The sequence below is a fragment of the Lissotriton vulgaris genome, chromosome 11 (genome assembly GCF_964263255.1).
Source record: "Lissotriton vulgaris chromosome 11, aLisVul1.2, whole genome shotgun sequence".
Lineage (NCBI taxonomy): Eukaryota > Metazoa > Chordata > Amphibia > Caudata > Salamandridae > Lissotriton > Lissotriton vulgaris.
Window position 1 is genome coordinate 1,110,330,490 of NC_141699.1, and position 16,459 is coordinate 1,110,346,948.

Consider the following 16,459-nt stretch of genomic DNA (forward strand, 5'->3'; position numbering starts at 1 on the left):
TTGCATGTACATTGTACATTGTTTCACTATATAGATGTTTCTCCAATGTTACTAACCTAGAAGTTTAATACACATAATATTTCTTTCCTTTTTAGAAAAAAAGGATACTAAGTCAAAATTAGCAAATGCCCAATTCAGTTCTCTTGAAAACTCCTTTAGTTTGAAAACACATAATTGCTCTAGTTAGCTTTAAATTGTACCACGAGCTGCAACTTGTACCCAGCAGTGAGCAATGTTACTGGTTCATCTTGAATTAAAATGCATGATTTGTAAATATTCATCCCTAATGCTCCTTTGAGCACAGTGATACGAATATTCAGTAATACAACAAAATATGATGCTGTGCTTAAAAATGTCTGCGTAGTATACAAAACTGTAGTGCATGCTGACAGGAGAAAGCCATCACAATTTATTCACCAGGGCTTTGACCCTCAAAAACTACTCCTGACTACAAGCCTGGCTTCTTCACTGACTTGTACTGTTGAGGTGAAAAGAAATATGAATGAAAATGGAAAGAGTGAGCTGATTGTTTACATTTATACAAAGGAAACATCTAAGCAGCAATAGAGGCCCTATGGAAACTACTTTGGTCTTGATCTAGCAGCTACCTGAAGACAGTTCTCTCTGGGAGAACTGGCTCTTTGAGGGGAACCACAATATTTTGAATCTCACAGCATGAGTTTGTACACAGAGTACAGAGTCTATAGTGTGACGAGAATTTAAGAGAATTCTCAGTCCCTTGTCCAGAAGTGCACCGCCAACAAATAGCGGTCTCCAGGTGTCAGTCTCTCCATAGCCTGATGAGCAGAGGGCTCTTTCTAGTTCATTGGTGAAGGTGGACTTTGGATAAAAATCAAAATAAATTTCTCTCACTCTTAGACAAGGTAGCACGCGGAGATGGAATTTAAACAAATTCAGTGTTTTTTTATATATAGAACTGAATGTTTGTGAATATCAGGGGAGCAATAGGAACTGATCCAACACATGCTTTGGTCCAGATAACTTGTTTGTAACTGCCCTTGGTCAATGGCAACATGTGGGAGGGCAGTTATACATCCCCCAAGCTTGTGTGAGGCGGGGGTTGTTGCAGAATATTTTACTCCAGCCCCCAGACCTTGCCCAGAGTGTATTCCCACCCTTGAGCAGGGCACGGGCAGTATGAAGCGCATCATCAATGGACAAGATCAGAAATGTCTTGATTTAGTAGGTTTCACTGTGTCATGACCAAGTCTGGGCCCAAATAATGCAGCTATGCACATTGCCAAAATGGGTGAATTTGCAAGGCAAACATTTTGATTTCTTCATGCATTTTGAGGCCTGTCATTTTGCAGGGGATATGCCCAGCCACACAAGTGCCTTCCATTCTTATCAGGAGAAGTGTGGCGACAGAGGATAGTTGAACATTTGTAATTAGCAGTTAAATATGCTCTGTTTTAATTTAAGCCAATTTGCAAGAAGGAACAACCTTTTCAAAATACCCTCTTAATCTCATGGTTATGTAGGTAATCCCAAATTCTGAGTTGTGCAAATAACCCCTATTCCTAAACTCAATTTCTTGCCCCTCGCAGGTGGTCTCTCCAAAAGATACCTCCACACCGGTGACCTCCACCACTCTTTACTGACTCTATTGGATGTCATTGACGACTTTACGGCCTTGTCTGGATTTAAAGTGAACTGGGACAAGAGAGTGGCCATACCGCTCTTGACTGGTACCATGGCAGCGGCGATCCATGGTTGCCCTTTCCGCCGGAAGCTATTTCGACTCAATTACCTGGGAATACTGGTCAATAGAGGATTGGACAGGATGGTCGCGGACAACCTGGAGCCTCTGATTGCCCAGATGAAACTGGACTTTGAGAATTGGCCCCTCCTGGGATTCTCCATGTGGGGCAGAGTGCAGGCGGTGAGGATTGTGATGCTTCCATGCTTCACTTCCATGCTGGGCAGGCTACCTATCGTGGTGCCTCTATCCACCTTACACCTTATTGACTCTCAGATTCGGACCTTTGTGTGGAACTCATCGCGGCGCTCTTGGCAGCATCCAATCTCATGGCATGCCAATCCTTCGGTGGCTAGGCCTCCCTTCTGTGGAATACTATGCACTCGCCCTCCACCTCTCGCAACTGGCATACCTTCTTCCAGGTACTCCAGACCCGCTGCACTGGGTCCAAGTGGAATGGTTACTTCTATCTGTTGGCGGTGGCCTCAGCCTTCTTTCCTTCTTTAGGATGAGGGGTGGCACCGCGGCCAGGGCGACTGACTCCGGAATCTGGGGATCACGGTTCGATCCCCGTCACCGGCGGCAGATTAGCCCAGCACTATGTGACTCTGGGCAATAGCTTGCTTAATCTTCCCGACGGCCCCCAGCGCCTAGAGACCCTTACGGGTGATTGTGCGCTTTACAAATGTGGATTATTATTATTATTATTATTACGGGGACCTTACCCCCCAACCATGCATCCCGCAGCTGGTGCTGCAGGCCAGGCACAAAGCCTGTCAGCATGCCCATCAACTAGTATCTGCATTGTGTGCCAGTTTCTCTGATGAACTCAGTGGATGGAGGCGGCGTGTATACCCTGGACCAGGTATTGCTTGACAGCAATCTGAAACACTTGTCTGGCTAAGAGACAAATCTGGTTTACATCCACAGCAAGGCTGGTGCTCTGTCTAGGCCCGCACCTGTGGTCCCTACAATCTTCCCCAGTGGTAACCTACCTAATCACATGGGAAAGCCACAAAGGTGTGATGTCAGGACTCTACAGCACACTCACAAATCATATGTTATCCCAACCCCTCCTACGCAGCCTCTGCACCAAGTGGCAGGACCACTTGCGTACTCACATTGAAGAGGAAGAATGGGCAGACATCCTGGGAGCCCTAGAAATGGGCACCCGGGAAACCTGTTTGAAATTTTGCCTCTCTCCAAAATGCTTCACTAGTTACCCTGGACCCCAAGAAAATGGAATATGGCCAGCTTCCTCCCCTACACAAACTGCTAGAGGTGTTTGGATACCCATTGCGACCTCACCCACATTCTTTGCTAATGGTTCTCAATGCAGCCCTTTTGGTCTCATGTGAGAGACAGCTTGAGAGCCTCCATGCCACTGCAACTCCCTCTAACCCCAACCATTATTCTCCTCCACTATACTGGAGACTCCCTGGAGCTCCCTCTCCGGCAGTCCTGCCTCCTCCACAAGGTCCTGGCCATTGCCAAGATCTGTATCCTCCAGCACTGGAGATTGGTCACTCACTCCTCACATGAAGATTAGATAGTGGCGATAATACAAACACTGTTCTATGAGCACGTAGTTTATAACATGCAGGACCAGGGGGAAGTGTTCATGCAGGCGTGGGTCCCCTTCCGACTAAACGTCCCATGAGGTGGGAGATATTACCCTCGCACCCTCACCTGTTACTCACCTGGTGTGCCAGGACCAGCTCACTTAGGGGCCATGCCACACCATCCACATACTGTTCCATCCCACCCCTCTTTTTTAACCCCAGTCCCCTCTGCCCAACATGGCGTTCTTTCTCCCTTCCTATCCCTCGCCCAACCCCTCATACACCCACCATACCCTACTCTCCTTTCGCTCCTCCCTCCCTCCCGCCCCCTTCCAGTACCCCCATGTTTACCACCCTCCTTCTTTTATCCTGCTCCCTCCCTACCTTTACTCTCTCCCGTTTTCCATTCCTTCCCATCCACCTCCATCCACCCCCTCTTACCTGCTCCTCTCCCCCTCCCCCCAGGCACTGAGGTATGGTGGGTCCCATCTAGGTGGGTTGCCATCGTCACATGCTCCACCAGCCCTCCTGAAGTCCCCTTGGGTCTCACCCTTTCCCCCCTGTTGGTGGACTATGGTCCTCCTCAGCCTGACACCACAAGGCTTTCTACCCCGCACCGCCCCACCAGCATGCCATCCACCCCCCCCTATTGTATAGCAAACAAGCGCAGAAGGGACGACTATCCACTCAACCCCACGAGGGAGGTTGCGCCTTCACTCCCTCTGCCCACCCCCAGTGGCCGGCTATCAGAACCCTTTATTTCTCCCCCTGACTCATCTGGCACCACGGACCCCCAGCTCCTCGAAAATTGCTACCCGGGGAGACACCCGGTGCTAAGCCAGCTAGTCCTCTCAACTCTTCTTTGTTACGTACCATATCTCTGTGAATTTTCCCCCCTCCCTCCCCACCTACCCCAGCCCCTTTTCCTTCTCTTCCCTCCCTTAGTAGCATCTGATAGTACTGTTTCATCCTCCCTGTATTACAATGTAACCATGTTGAGTATTTTTGTTTCAATAAAAAATGATGACACAAACAAAATCTCTATTTCTTGTGCACATTTTTCATTCATCAGATTTAACAAATGAATGAATGAATGCATGCTCAGTATACAATGGAAAGTCACTATAAGCTGCACATCAGTTGTTGTTTCGAGGTATTGTTTGTTTGGAATTCCAACAAACCCTATCTCTGTGATCAGAAGTGTCTGATCAATGTAAAAATATATATATATATATTTTAATGTAGCCATCTGGCAAAAGATTACATATGAAAACATTTCCACTGATTTCCGTGTGTTCTACTAATTTTCATTGGTTTTATAATTCAACGATGGGCTTCATGAGAAAACAATTAGCACTCTACTTAATTGAACCCTTGCTGAATTCAAAATGTTGTCTTCCTTTTAGAAATGTGTAGCTTTACTGGTTCACAAATTAGTTCTATGCCTGTTTCTTCTACAAACTGCTAGTAGGTATATACCCCCCCGGCCCCCCCAAAAAATAATAAAGAAAACAATTGACTACCACTTAAAATAAATTTAAAATCTATGGTGAAAAAGCCAAATAAAATTCTTGTACAACACAATTTACCATTTTAAAAAAAACACCAACTTTGTATTTTTTTGTTGCTATTTCCTTAGTTCCATTCCAGCAAATCCACATTCCCTGGATACCTTTGGAATCCCAACATGTGGGGGAAAAGATTAGGTACATTTGACCTGGATACCTTTTACAGAGAAGATTGTGTTGGCTTAAGCCCAAACTGACACACAAGTAAAAAAGAATTCGCATTTGACATAGTAAGCCACAGCACTTAAGGAGGGAAAAAAGAGTGAATTTAGTCTGAAATCTAGTCAGTGATATGTGTGAGAAAATGCTAATTTCTGTGTCGTTATCCTGACTTGCTATGCTAAATTTTATTTCTGGATTTTAGTCTTTGCACACTGGGGCAGTGCCTTCTAGTGCACAGTGCATGTCCTCTGACCCCTAAAACATGTATGTAAACAGTGGTTCCCCTTTAAGACCTTCTCCCCTGCTTTACAAAGAACATTTGCAGATGGAATGAGGGCAGTTTCTAAATGGATGGCCAACAACTGCTTACAGTGCAACGTGACTAAGACCGAGGTTGTACTATATGGGGAAGCAGTAACATTATGGTCCAGTGATTGGTGGCCTGGTGAACTAGGACCCACCCCAATCCCCAAACAGACCATAAGAAATCTAGGTGTGTTATTCGATCAGTCACTGACTTTTAAAGATCATGTCAACCAGGTTGCTGGCACCTGTTTTGGGGTTATCTCTCTGTTGAGAAGGGTGTTTCCTTTTCTCCCAGATCACCACAGAAAGACCTTGGTCCAGGCTCTGGTCGTTAGTAGACTGGACTACTGTAATGGCCTTCTTTTGTCATCTAATGAAGGCCAATTTAACAAGCTACAGGTGGTCCAGAATACGGCTGCGAGGTTAGTCATGAATGCTCCACCTAGGACTCCCTCCCAGCCACTGTTGACCGAACTGCACTGGCTGCCAGTACGACTGCGGACCAAATTTAAAATCTTGTGCACAATTCATAAATGCCTGATGGGGATAGGCCCGAAATTTCTCAGCACAGTCTTCACACCATATGTCCCGGGCCGTGCACTACGATCCAGCAACCTCCAACTCCTCAAGGTTCCCAAGATTAAAAAAGCCCGTCAAGGAGGTAGAGCTCTGGCCCATGCTGGGCCTGCTCTGTGGAATACCCTTCCCCTCTCACTAAAGCTCAGCTCTGATCATTTATCTTTTCGTAAAACCCTGAAAACATACCTTTTCTCTAGCATTTAATTTTACTCCCCCACCACTTATTGGTATTGTCCGGGCACAGTTGCAGGTTTCCCCTGGATGGCAAAGCGCGGAGATACCCCTTCGGGGGTCTATTCAGGCGCTATAGAAGCATATAAAATAAATAAATAAATAAATAAATAAATCCTGATTGACATAAATGACTTTTCTGTACAGCCACAGTATCTGTTGTAGAAACTACACTTTGGGTATGGAAACTTAAATACTACATTTGGAGAGCAACACATATTGTGCCATTCACTAGTGTGTCAAGGACAACATGGCTTTACGCCTTCCGATGTGACCTGACTGCTTCAGTTTAAACCTGCAGTGAGATCTCTTAAACTATTCCTAAATATGAATAAGTCACACAAATGTATTCTTGTGCTACTCGGTGAACGCTTGTGGCTTTGTAAAAAATGGGGTCCAATGATGTGCTGAGCTGGAAAAAGCGAGGACAGTGTGCCGCTCTGCCCCAGGCCACTGTGGTATACGCCGCCAAAGAGCCTCTGCTTGTTTCACTGGAATAAGTAGGTTTTTTGGGGAGATGCTGCTCTGACTGAACCAGCTTTTCTCCATAAATGTACAAACTTCAGTTAATGAGAATGCTTTAGCGAACTGCTGAGACCTGATTCCACTTATGTGGTCCCTGCTCCGGATTTATATTGTATTTTCCCATTTAGGAATATTTATTAGGTATCCCACCATATGCCCTAACCCTCCTAGCTCAATCTGATATCTCTTATTAATAAGTGTTGGAGAAAGACCTTAAATTCATATTTAAAAGGTATGATGAGTCAGACTGGATCTTGGAATAGTATCTTTGTCTTGGTCAGCTGATTTTTGAAAAAGAATATTCAAAATAATAATAGTAGAATGGCTTCTACTGTTCTGAGATACGCTTCAGTGCGCATGTGCACCACCTGCTAATTTTGCCATTGACCTACCGGGCTCCCACAGCTATAAGATATTGCAGACTGGGTAGTTCTAACTACATTAGACCTTGAATTACTCACGTAGCCTCCCATTGGCTCTGATTAGTGGCATGATATGGATGGCAGAACAAAACAAGGAAAGCTGACCTTTGAACAAAGAAGGTGATTTAAGCTCCAAGAAGAAGCTCCTTCAAAACAGGAGGGCAATCAGGCTTTTTGTAATGTGTGACTAATCACCTGTTAGGGTCTTGAGATGCTGGGGGTGAGTGGTGAGTTCTGCAGTTCAGTCAAAGAGCCAGGTCTTGATGTCTTTCCTGAATTGAGGCAGTGACAGTGAGTGCTTGGGATCCAGAGGCAGGGAGTGCCAGGTCTTGAGGTATTTCCTGTATTGAGGCAGTGACAGTGATTGCTTGGGATCCAGAGGCAGGGAGTGCCATGTCTTTGCGGTGAAGTAGAAGAAGGATTTTACCCCAGCCCAGGTTTTGCGGCTCCAGGGGGCAGTGGCCAGTGCCAGTTGGGTGGACAGGAGAGGCGATGTCTGGTGGGTGTGTTGAAGGAGAGGCGGAGTTTGAGGTATGCAAGTCCGGAGTTGTGGAGGGATTTCTTGTGTGAGAGAAGGTTGAAGGTGATTCTTTTGTTTCTCTGGAGCCACTGAAGGTCTCTCAGAAGACTGTAGATGTGGCTGCAGTGGGGATGTTGAGGATAAGTCTGGCAGAGGCCCTGCAGTTTCTTTTGGAGTTTTAGGGTGGCACCAGTGTAGAGTGAGTTGCTGTAGTCGAGTTTGCTGCTGACGAACGCTGGGTAACTGTTCTCCTGGATTAAGTGGGGATCCACTTGAAGATCTTCTGAAACATGCAGAGCGTGTGGAAGCAAGAGGATGAGACGGCATTGATTTGGCTGTTCATTGAGAGTGAGGGAACGAGGATTATGCGGAGGTTAAATGCGTGGTCAGTGGGTGTGGGGGTAGGTTTTGAGGACTGCGGGCCACCAGGTGTCCTCCGAGGCTGAGGGGAAGGTGCCCAGGATGAGGACTTCAGTTTTGTCAGAGTTGAGTTTGAGGCAGCGCTCCTTCATCCAGGCGGCTACTGCCTTCATCCCGATGTTTTCTCTTAGCGGCTGCAGGTTTGTCAGTGAGGAAGAGAATCAGCTGGTTGTCGTTGGCATAGGAGATGATCTTGAGTGTGGTTTCTGACGATCACTGCAAACAGAACCATGTAGATGTTGAAGAGGGTGGGGCACATTGAGCAGCCCTGGGGAACCCTGCAAATGATCTCTAGAGGTTCAGAGGAGAACAATGGGAGCTTGACTCTCCGGGTTCGGCCAGTGAAAAGGGGACATGAGGACAAGTTACAAGTGGAAGGTGTGTTGAACCTGTTAAGTACATGAAAATAATCTTTGTGTGGTTGAAGGGCATCTCAAAGCCATCAAAAGTAAAAGTGATGCTCTCCTCTCACAACTGAACAAGAAGAAGATGCAACTTGAAAACGAAAGCACCAGAATTGACATGGTGCAACGCCGCATATAGGACAGGGCGGATATACTACAGTTTCTGTGAAACTGTTTTGAGAATGGAAAAGGTGATAACCCTTATAAAAGCAAACAATGAGGACGTTGAAACATGGTAGTAATGTATTAACAAAAGAATAATTAGACTTTCAGAACCACAGATGTGTGTAAATTTGAGATTTTCACTGAGAATTTTCTAATTGACAATTTAGCCAGATCACAGTTTTTAGGATATTTTTGTAATTGAAAAAAATATATTGAGCTTTGGCTCCATGGCTGCATCTGGAAACTCATCATCCTAAAGCTATCACTGCACAGTTCTTAACTATTGTGATCATGATACACCTTTGAGAATGGTCAGGGAAAAACAGCAGCAATTTTATAAACTAATGATCTTCGAAAACCTTGTTGGTTGTTTGTCAGAATAACATAAACAAAATTAATGTCAACATAATATTTGTGTCAGATGGCATTGTTTACAAAATATCATCCCGTTGGTTATGTATTCTAGTAATAACTCCATTGGAGTGATATTTTGTAGATAATATTTTTGGCACAATTTTCTAATTCAAATATTCTACATTCGTACCTTAATATTCATCCCTTTTTGTCTATCTCCACATTCATGAAAGTTTCAAACTTGTCACCCATGGATATGTTCAAAAGGACAATGTTTTGCCCAATGCCGTCAGAGTGAGACAATATCTGTCCCTCCTGATATGTCCAGTTGGGTGCAGAGCTACTTTGTCAACTCTATGAAGTCTTAATGGGATCACTGACATAATATCGACTGACAGAATATCGACTAGCAAAAATATCGAGGAAAAAATATCTACAGACAAAATATCGAGTTTGTATCTACAAACAGGTAAGTACAAAAATATTGAGTACAAAATATCGTTTACAAAAATATAGTTTGAAAAAATATCGACTTTATTAAAAACAGTGTTACATTAAATTAAAATTAATAATTAATTACTAAAATATACTTAAACATACTTAAAATAACTTATAATAATTAAATATTAAATGAAAGTTCTAAAAAAAATGTTTACAATCATATTTATTAAAACATATATATATATTAACATAATATAATTAAATAATATCCAATATTATTACCGTACGATAGCAGAAGTGTAAAAAATACTATCCCCCTCCACAGAGTGCAACTGTAAGGAAAGCGTTGGATAGCGTAGGAGTAAAAATGACTATTCCCACTCCAGTGGGTGCAACAGTGAGGAAAGCGTTGGATAGCGTAGGGGTAAAAATTACTATTCCCACTCCAGTGGGTGCAACAGTAGGGAAAGCGTTGGATAGCGTAGGGGTTAAAATTACTATTCCCACTCCAGTGAGTGCAACAGTAGGGAAAAGCGTTGGATAGCGTAGGGGTAAAAATTACTATTCCCACTCCAAATAGTGCAACAGTAGGGAAAGAGTTGGATATCGTAGGGGTTTAAATTACTATTCCCACTCCAAAGAGTGCAACAGTAGGGAAAGCGTTGGATAGCATAGGGGTTTAAATTACTATTCCCACTCCAAAGAGTGCAACAGTAGGGAAAGCTTTGGATAGCGTAGAGGTAAAAATTACTATTCCCACTCCAGTGGGTGCAACAGTAGGGAAAGCGTTGGATAGCGTAGGGGTAAAAATTACTATTCCCACTCCAGTGGGTGCAACAGTAGGGAAAGCGTTGGATAGCGTAGGGGTAAAAATTACTATTCCCACTCCAAATAGTGCAACAGTAGGGAAAGCGTTGGATATCGTAGGGGTTTAAATTACTATTCCCACTCCAAAGAGTGCAACAGTAGGGAAAGCGTTGGATAGCGTAGGGGTTTAAATTACTATTCCCACTCCAAAGAGTGCAACAGTAGGGAAAGCGTTGGATATCGTAGGGGTTTAAATTACTATTCCCACTCCAAAGAGTGCAACAGTAGGGAAAGCGTTGGATAGCGTAGGGGTTTAAATTACTATTCCCACTCCAAAGAGTGCAACAGTAGGGAAAGCGTTGGATAGCGTAGAGGTAAAAATTACTATTCCCACTCCAGTGGGTGCAACAGTAGGGAAAGCGTTGGATAGCGTAGGGGTAAAGATTACTATTCCCACTCCAAATAGTGCAACAGTAGGGAAAGCGTTGGATAGCGTAGGGGTTAAAATTACTATTCCCACTCCAAAGAGTGCAACAGTAGGGAAAGAGTTGGATAGCGTAGGGGTAAAAATTACTATTCCCACTCCAGAGAGTGCAACAGTAAGGAAATTAAATACTTCATATATTATTTCAATAAATATAAATTAATATGTATCAAAAAATGTATTAAAAGTAATTACGAATTTAATATAATATAATAATTAATATAATAAAATTACAAATTTAATGTATTACAATTATTTAACTATTAATACTAATTAATTACAATTTAAAAATTAATAATTTAACATTTAAAAATTAATTTACAATAAATTCTAATTACATACAATTAAAGAAATTGATTTATTTAATTAATTATAAATAAATTACTTCCCATCCTATTCCCCTATAAACCCAAAACCCACTACAAAAAGTAAATTATTAAATTAACATAATTAGCAATTAAGCAATTAAATAAAATTAATTAGCAATTCTAATTTAAATAATTACCCATAAAAAATTAATTAACAATTAATTCTAAAACAATACCAATAAATATGTTAGCATATTTAATTAATTATAAATAAATTACTTCCCACCCAATTCCCCTATAAACCCACAACCCGCTACAGAAAATAAATTAGTAAAATTTACATAATTAGCAATTATTCAATATATTTAAATTAATTGCCAATTAAAAGTTAATTAATTACCAAATATAAATTAATTAACAAATAATTAAAAATGAATAACAATAAATACCTTTACAAATTTAATTAATTATAATTAAATTACTTCACACCCTATTCCCCTATAAACCCACAACCCGCTACAGAATTAAATTACACAAAAATTAAAAAATAAACATTTAAATAATTAAAATTATTTAAACATAAATACACACTTTTCACACATATAATAACAAAAAAACACTATAAAAAATTCAATATTATTAAAAAATCGATAATTTTATTAACCTATATTATATACTTCGATATTTTAACTGTCTATATTTTTAACATTCGATATTACATTACTTACCTTAAAAACTATATTTTTGATGTCTATATTCTGTCCAGTCAATATTTTGTCCATTCGATATTTAAAACTCGATATTATGTCCAGTAGATATTTTGTAGTCGATATTTTGACTGTTTACCGTCTTAATGATAGGGATAGCTCTGCTGTATTAGCCCTAGGAATTTGACATCTGTGCAATGAATTGCTCTTTGTTATCAATACTAGGACTAAAAAAATATTTGAGGTGCAAATTATGGCTAAAAGACAGCAATCTGAGAAACATTAACAGTACTAGGATGGAAGTACCCTTAGTCTGAGTAACAAAGAAAGCAACAGTGAGGGTTCAGAGAAGCCCTTAAGCTTCTGGGACCCAGTGCCACTGCACCTGCTGCTCCACTGAGAGCTAGGCCCTGAACTTTAGGGTGTTCATGAACTCTTCAAAAACAGCTACAACACTATTAAAAGTGGAACTGAAGGGAGATTCTTTATTCTTTTGAAAACGTTATAAGGCACATTTTGAATAGCAAAATCAGCATACTGGAATCACCCATAAAACCTCAATATGTTTTTTTTTCAATTCATGTGGAGTGAGTTCCACAAATACCCTTCTAAAGGCGGGCCAGTGTGTCTTGAGAAATAATTGATGAGTCCCCCCTAGGAACTGACTGTAAAATCTTTTTAGGAAATTTATATGGAGCATTGTTTTGTATATATGCACCTTTTGTATGTAAGAGTATTAGAGTTGAATACTTTGCTGATCAGTACAGCTTGGGAAAGGTAATTATGCCTTCAACTTTTAGAGTTGACCAGTAACCCTTGATTGGCAGCCTTATCAAATTCTGTTTAATTCTTCAGTATCCTTTATTTGTCATTCTTAGGAGCTCTTCAGCTTCAGGACACAGACGTGTCGGGTCATTGCCTGCCAATTTGGGTACCTCTTCTCTCTGGGGTTCCTGATGCTGTTCTTCTATTGGAAGCCAGAGTGGGACGTCTGGGCTCACTGCACCTCCTGCACCTTAGAAGAAGCTGATGTTATTTTACTTCGAACCACAGTAAGTTAATTTTATCTTAAACTTTCTCTGCAAAATTGTGACGAATAGAGGTGAAGTGAACTTTCAAACCAGACCATGAGGGTAGGGGTTTAAAATATATCATTAAGAGGTGTAGCATGCTCAGAGTGTATAAGCATAATATGTTCTTGTTTAATTTTTTCTCAGTCTAGTCTGTTGGGTGTATTCTTCACTAGATTAGTGCAAGAAAGAAGTTTATGTACATTGACAGGCAAATGTTGGAACTGTCCGGGGGACAAGGACAGAGCCAGGTCCTTAAACAGCTACTAAATGTGTGATCTGTCTGCTTCAACAATCACATTTCACAAAGGTCAGCTGAAAACATGGTATAACGCATGTGGGCATTGTAATGCCTTCATGCTTACTGGAGTTGACTGTTCAGTTTGAAGGCTTAGTATTCATTTTGAATGGATGACCGTGGGGATAAATGCTGTTGTGAGTTAGAAGATTCGGTTCCATTGTCCATTGACAGCTGAGCTGGTGGTAGGCAGATGGGCACCATTTGCTGTGCTTACGGGGGCCTCTCCACTAAGTCTAGAGGGCCCACAGTAGTGCAAGTAGTTGTAGTATCCATGAATTGGTTGCAAGTGCCTAGGAATATTAACAAACTTTTACTGATTTATTATACATTTTAATAAATTCTTTGAAATGTTCCTTATACATTTACCATAGGATGAGCTCAAACTCGACTGTGGATTCTCATATGTGGATTCCCTTTTGGTAAAGTGTAGAGAGAAGTAAAAAGTATGTATGTGATGTAAACAAGTAGTAATGTTTTATGTTAAATATTATTGTGAATTAGTTTTGTATATCTTAAATGTAGAGTGAAATATAAAACTGCTGCAGCACTATTTATTTAATTTTTCAAGTACATTTTTAATTCCTTAAAAAACAATAAATGAAATGCAAATATTTTTCTGAAGCTTAAATTGAAAAATAAATTCCCACCTAAAGTAAAACTTTGTGTTTTATTATGCACTAGCAGCCCGTCCCGACCTTGTCCGGGAGTAATCAGGCTTCCCGGACCCCCGCCTGCCCCAACATTGTGCAGCAGCAGCCCGGCCCCCCGCCTGCCCCGACATTGTCAAGCAGCCCGGGCCCCCGCCCGCCCCATCCCATCCCCCGCCGGCCCCGTCCCCCGCCTGCCCCGACATTGTCAAGCAGCCTGGGCCCCCGCCCGCCCCGTCCCGTCCCCTGCCCACTCCCCGCCTGCCCCGACCCCCGCCTGCCTGGAGCCTTACCTCAGCCGCCGCTCCTCCCCCACGCTCCTCATTTCACTGTCCGCCGCTCCTCGCCGCTTACCTCTCCTCCCGCCTGTCCGCCGGTCCTCACCGCCATTCCGCTGTTCGTCACCGCACCTCCCCCACGCCATGTCCGCCGCTCCTCCTCGCGTTCCTGGACGCCGCTCCTACCCGCGCTCCTGACGTCAGCACGCAGGTCGCGGCCGGAGCTACTTTGAAGGGACTACTTTTTTTTATGTTAATTTTTTAAATAACGCATATTTTTATACTTTATATAGCCTATGTCCATCTGCACACCCTTACAATTAATTACAATGATGTATCGGGTGTGTGGATTGGCACTGTGGTTCCCGAGTTTACCCACCTCAAAGGTGCAAAGTTCTTCCTTTATAATAGTAGTATAGATATAGATTTTATCGATAAAGACGTATTCATTCAACACCTCCTGTGCTGTGTTGAGGTCGGGTGTGGTAGACGGTCAGGTTCTCTGCTATGTGATGGTGGGCCAGGATCCAGAGGGTAAAGTTGTCAGGCTGCACACTGCATCCCCACAAAGTCTGGCTGGTTTTATCCTCCCTGTAACTACCTCCTTATGTGCACACGCCGTGCATTACATCTTTTTACCATGAGAGGGCGCACGAGTCCTGCGGACGGATCTCACATCTACACCTTTCAATGTGGTTGTCTTCCAGGCTTGTCTCCTTGCTGTTCCTGTGTTACAAAGCACTTCACTTCACCCTCTTGTGTGGGAGTATAAAGTGCTGTGCCGTCCTGTACGTCTACACTATGGATTAAAACCTTCCTCAGCGTTCCTCAGTCACCAGTGTGCTAAAGCATTATTTCTTGTTCTTCTACCTCTGGTATTTTAAAGCACTGTCCGAAGGCAGGGCCGGGGGTGCGACTCCTTGAGAGACTGGGCGTCCGGTGAGCAGCAGCACCCCAAACTCGCTCAAGATGAGTCCGGGAGGCGCTGTCTGCTGTGAGGGGTTGTGTGTGTGCAGGGGGCACTACACAACGGCACCCCCCAGCAGCCCCCGACCTCTCATGTTCCTGGAATTCAGTTGGCATCATGCCCCTTACGACCCCTGGCCTGCCCTCTGCGGCCCCCAGACTCCGAGATTGCAAGGGCAGATGCAAGAACAGAAGGGAGACGGGGCTCAGATTTGCACTGTTTGCTTTGTTTTGCTTGGCCTCGACTGGAACATTGGCGCATGCATCACACACAATGGGTTTATTTTGCAGCTAGATGCAGTGCATTGAAATGTCTCTTTCTGATGATGGATTACGAACAAACTGGGTTCATTTAGCAGCAGATTTTTCCACTCCCTCTTCTGCTGCTGAAAGCCCGATTCACCCGTCCAGCGCCCGCTCTCTCCCCTCCGCCCGCCCTGGAAAGCAGAGACGAAACCAAACTCGGGCGAACAGCAGGCCGTGAAGTGCTTGGCTTGCCTGGGACCGGGTACGGAGCCGCAAACCTGCCAACAGTCCGTGACCAAAAAGACTTTGGACATTTCCAGTTTTAAACCCACTAATGCGCAGAAAAGAAACCACATAACTGGTAACCCAAGATGAACTTACTGGAAATCGGTCTATACGACATGAAGCCCTAATCAATAACCATGTCCGCCCGGTCCGCTGCTCCTCACCGGCCGCTCGTCGCTGCTCCTCCCCCGCGCCATGTCCGCCGCTCCTCCTCGCGCTCCTGACGTGAGCACGCAGGTTGCGGCTGCCGCTACTTCTCAGGGACTATTTTGTTTTTAATGTAATTTTTTTTAAATATGACGTATTTTTCTACTTTATATAGCCTATGTCCATCTGCACACCCTGAGGATTACAAAGATGTATCGGGTGTGTGAATTGGAGCTGTGGTTTCCGAGTTTACCCGCCTCAAAGCCTCAAAGTTCTTCCTTTATATTAGTAGTATAGATTTATAAATATTAAATGTGATGTAGAAAATGTATTAAAATATTCCCCTTTTCCTATCCCACTACTTCATTCCCCCCCCCCCCCCCCCCCCATGACATATCTGGGTTAGTAGAGATATCTGAGAAGCCACATTCACCTTGTATGCTGGATTCATGAGCTGTTACCCTGTATCAGTGGTTTGACCTCTTGCCTGTATGTATCTCTTTTGTTGCCACTATGCAATGGTCTGTTTAATTATAATTATAAAGGTGTATTTTACACTTTCTAATACAAATAAACAAATGTTGCATAAAAAATAAATTAAAATAAGGTAATTATATTGAATGAAAATGAATGTTACCTTAATTTATGAATTCAAAATTGTTATGATAATATTTTATAATTAAAAGCGGGCTATACGGGCTATTAAAGGCCTGCTGCATCGTTAAAGGCCCGAGCCGTAGGCGAGGGCCTTTAACAAGGGAGAGGGACTTTAATAGCCGGTATAGCCCAACTACGAAGGGCTATATGGCTATTAGGACATTCTGCCGCTAGAGG

The 16,459-nt window shown here is 43.0% G+C and overlaps 1 protein-coding gene across 1 annotated transcript in view; it reads left to right on the forward strand.

Annotated features, from left to right (window-relative positions):
- The window catches only part of LOC147684258 (putative cation-transporting ATPase 13A4), a 415,657-nt gene that overhangs the window by 48,533 nt on the left and 350,665 nt on the right, over positions 1 to 16,459 (forward strand). The window contains exon 2 of the mRNA XM_086944655.1: positions 12,564 to 12,737. Within this exon, the coding sequence (XP_086800781.1) occupies positions 12,564 to 12,737 (174 nt within the window). The remainder of the gene's footprint in view (positions 1 to 12,563; positions 12,738 to 16,459) is intronic.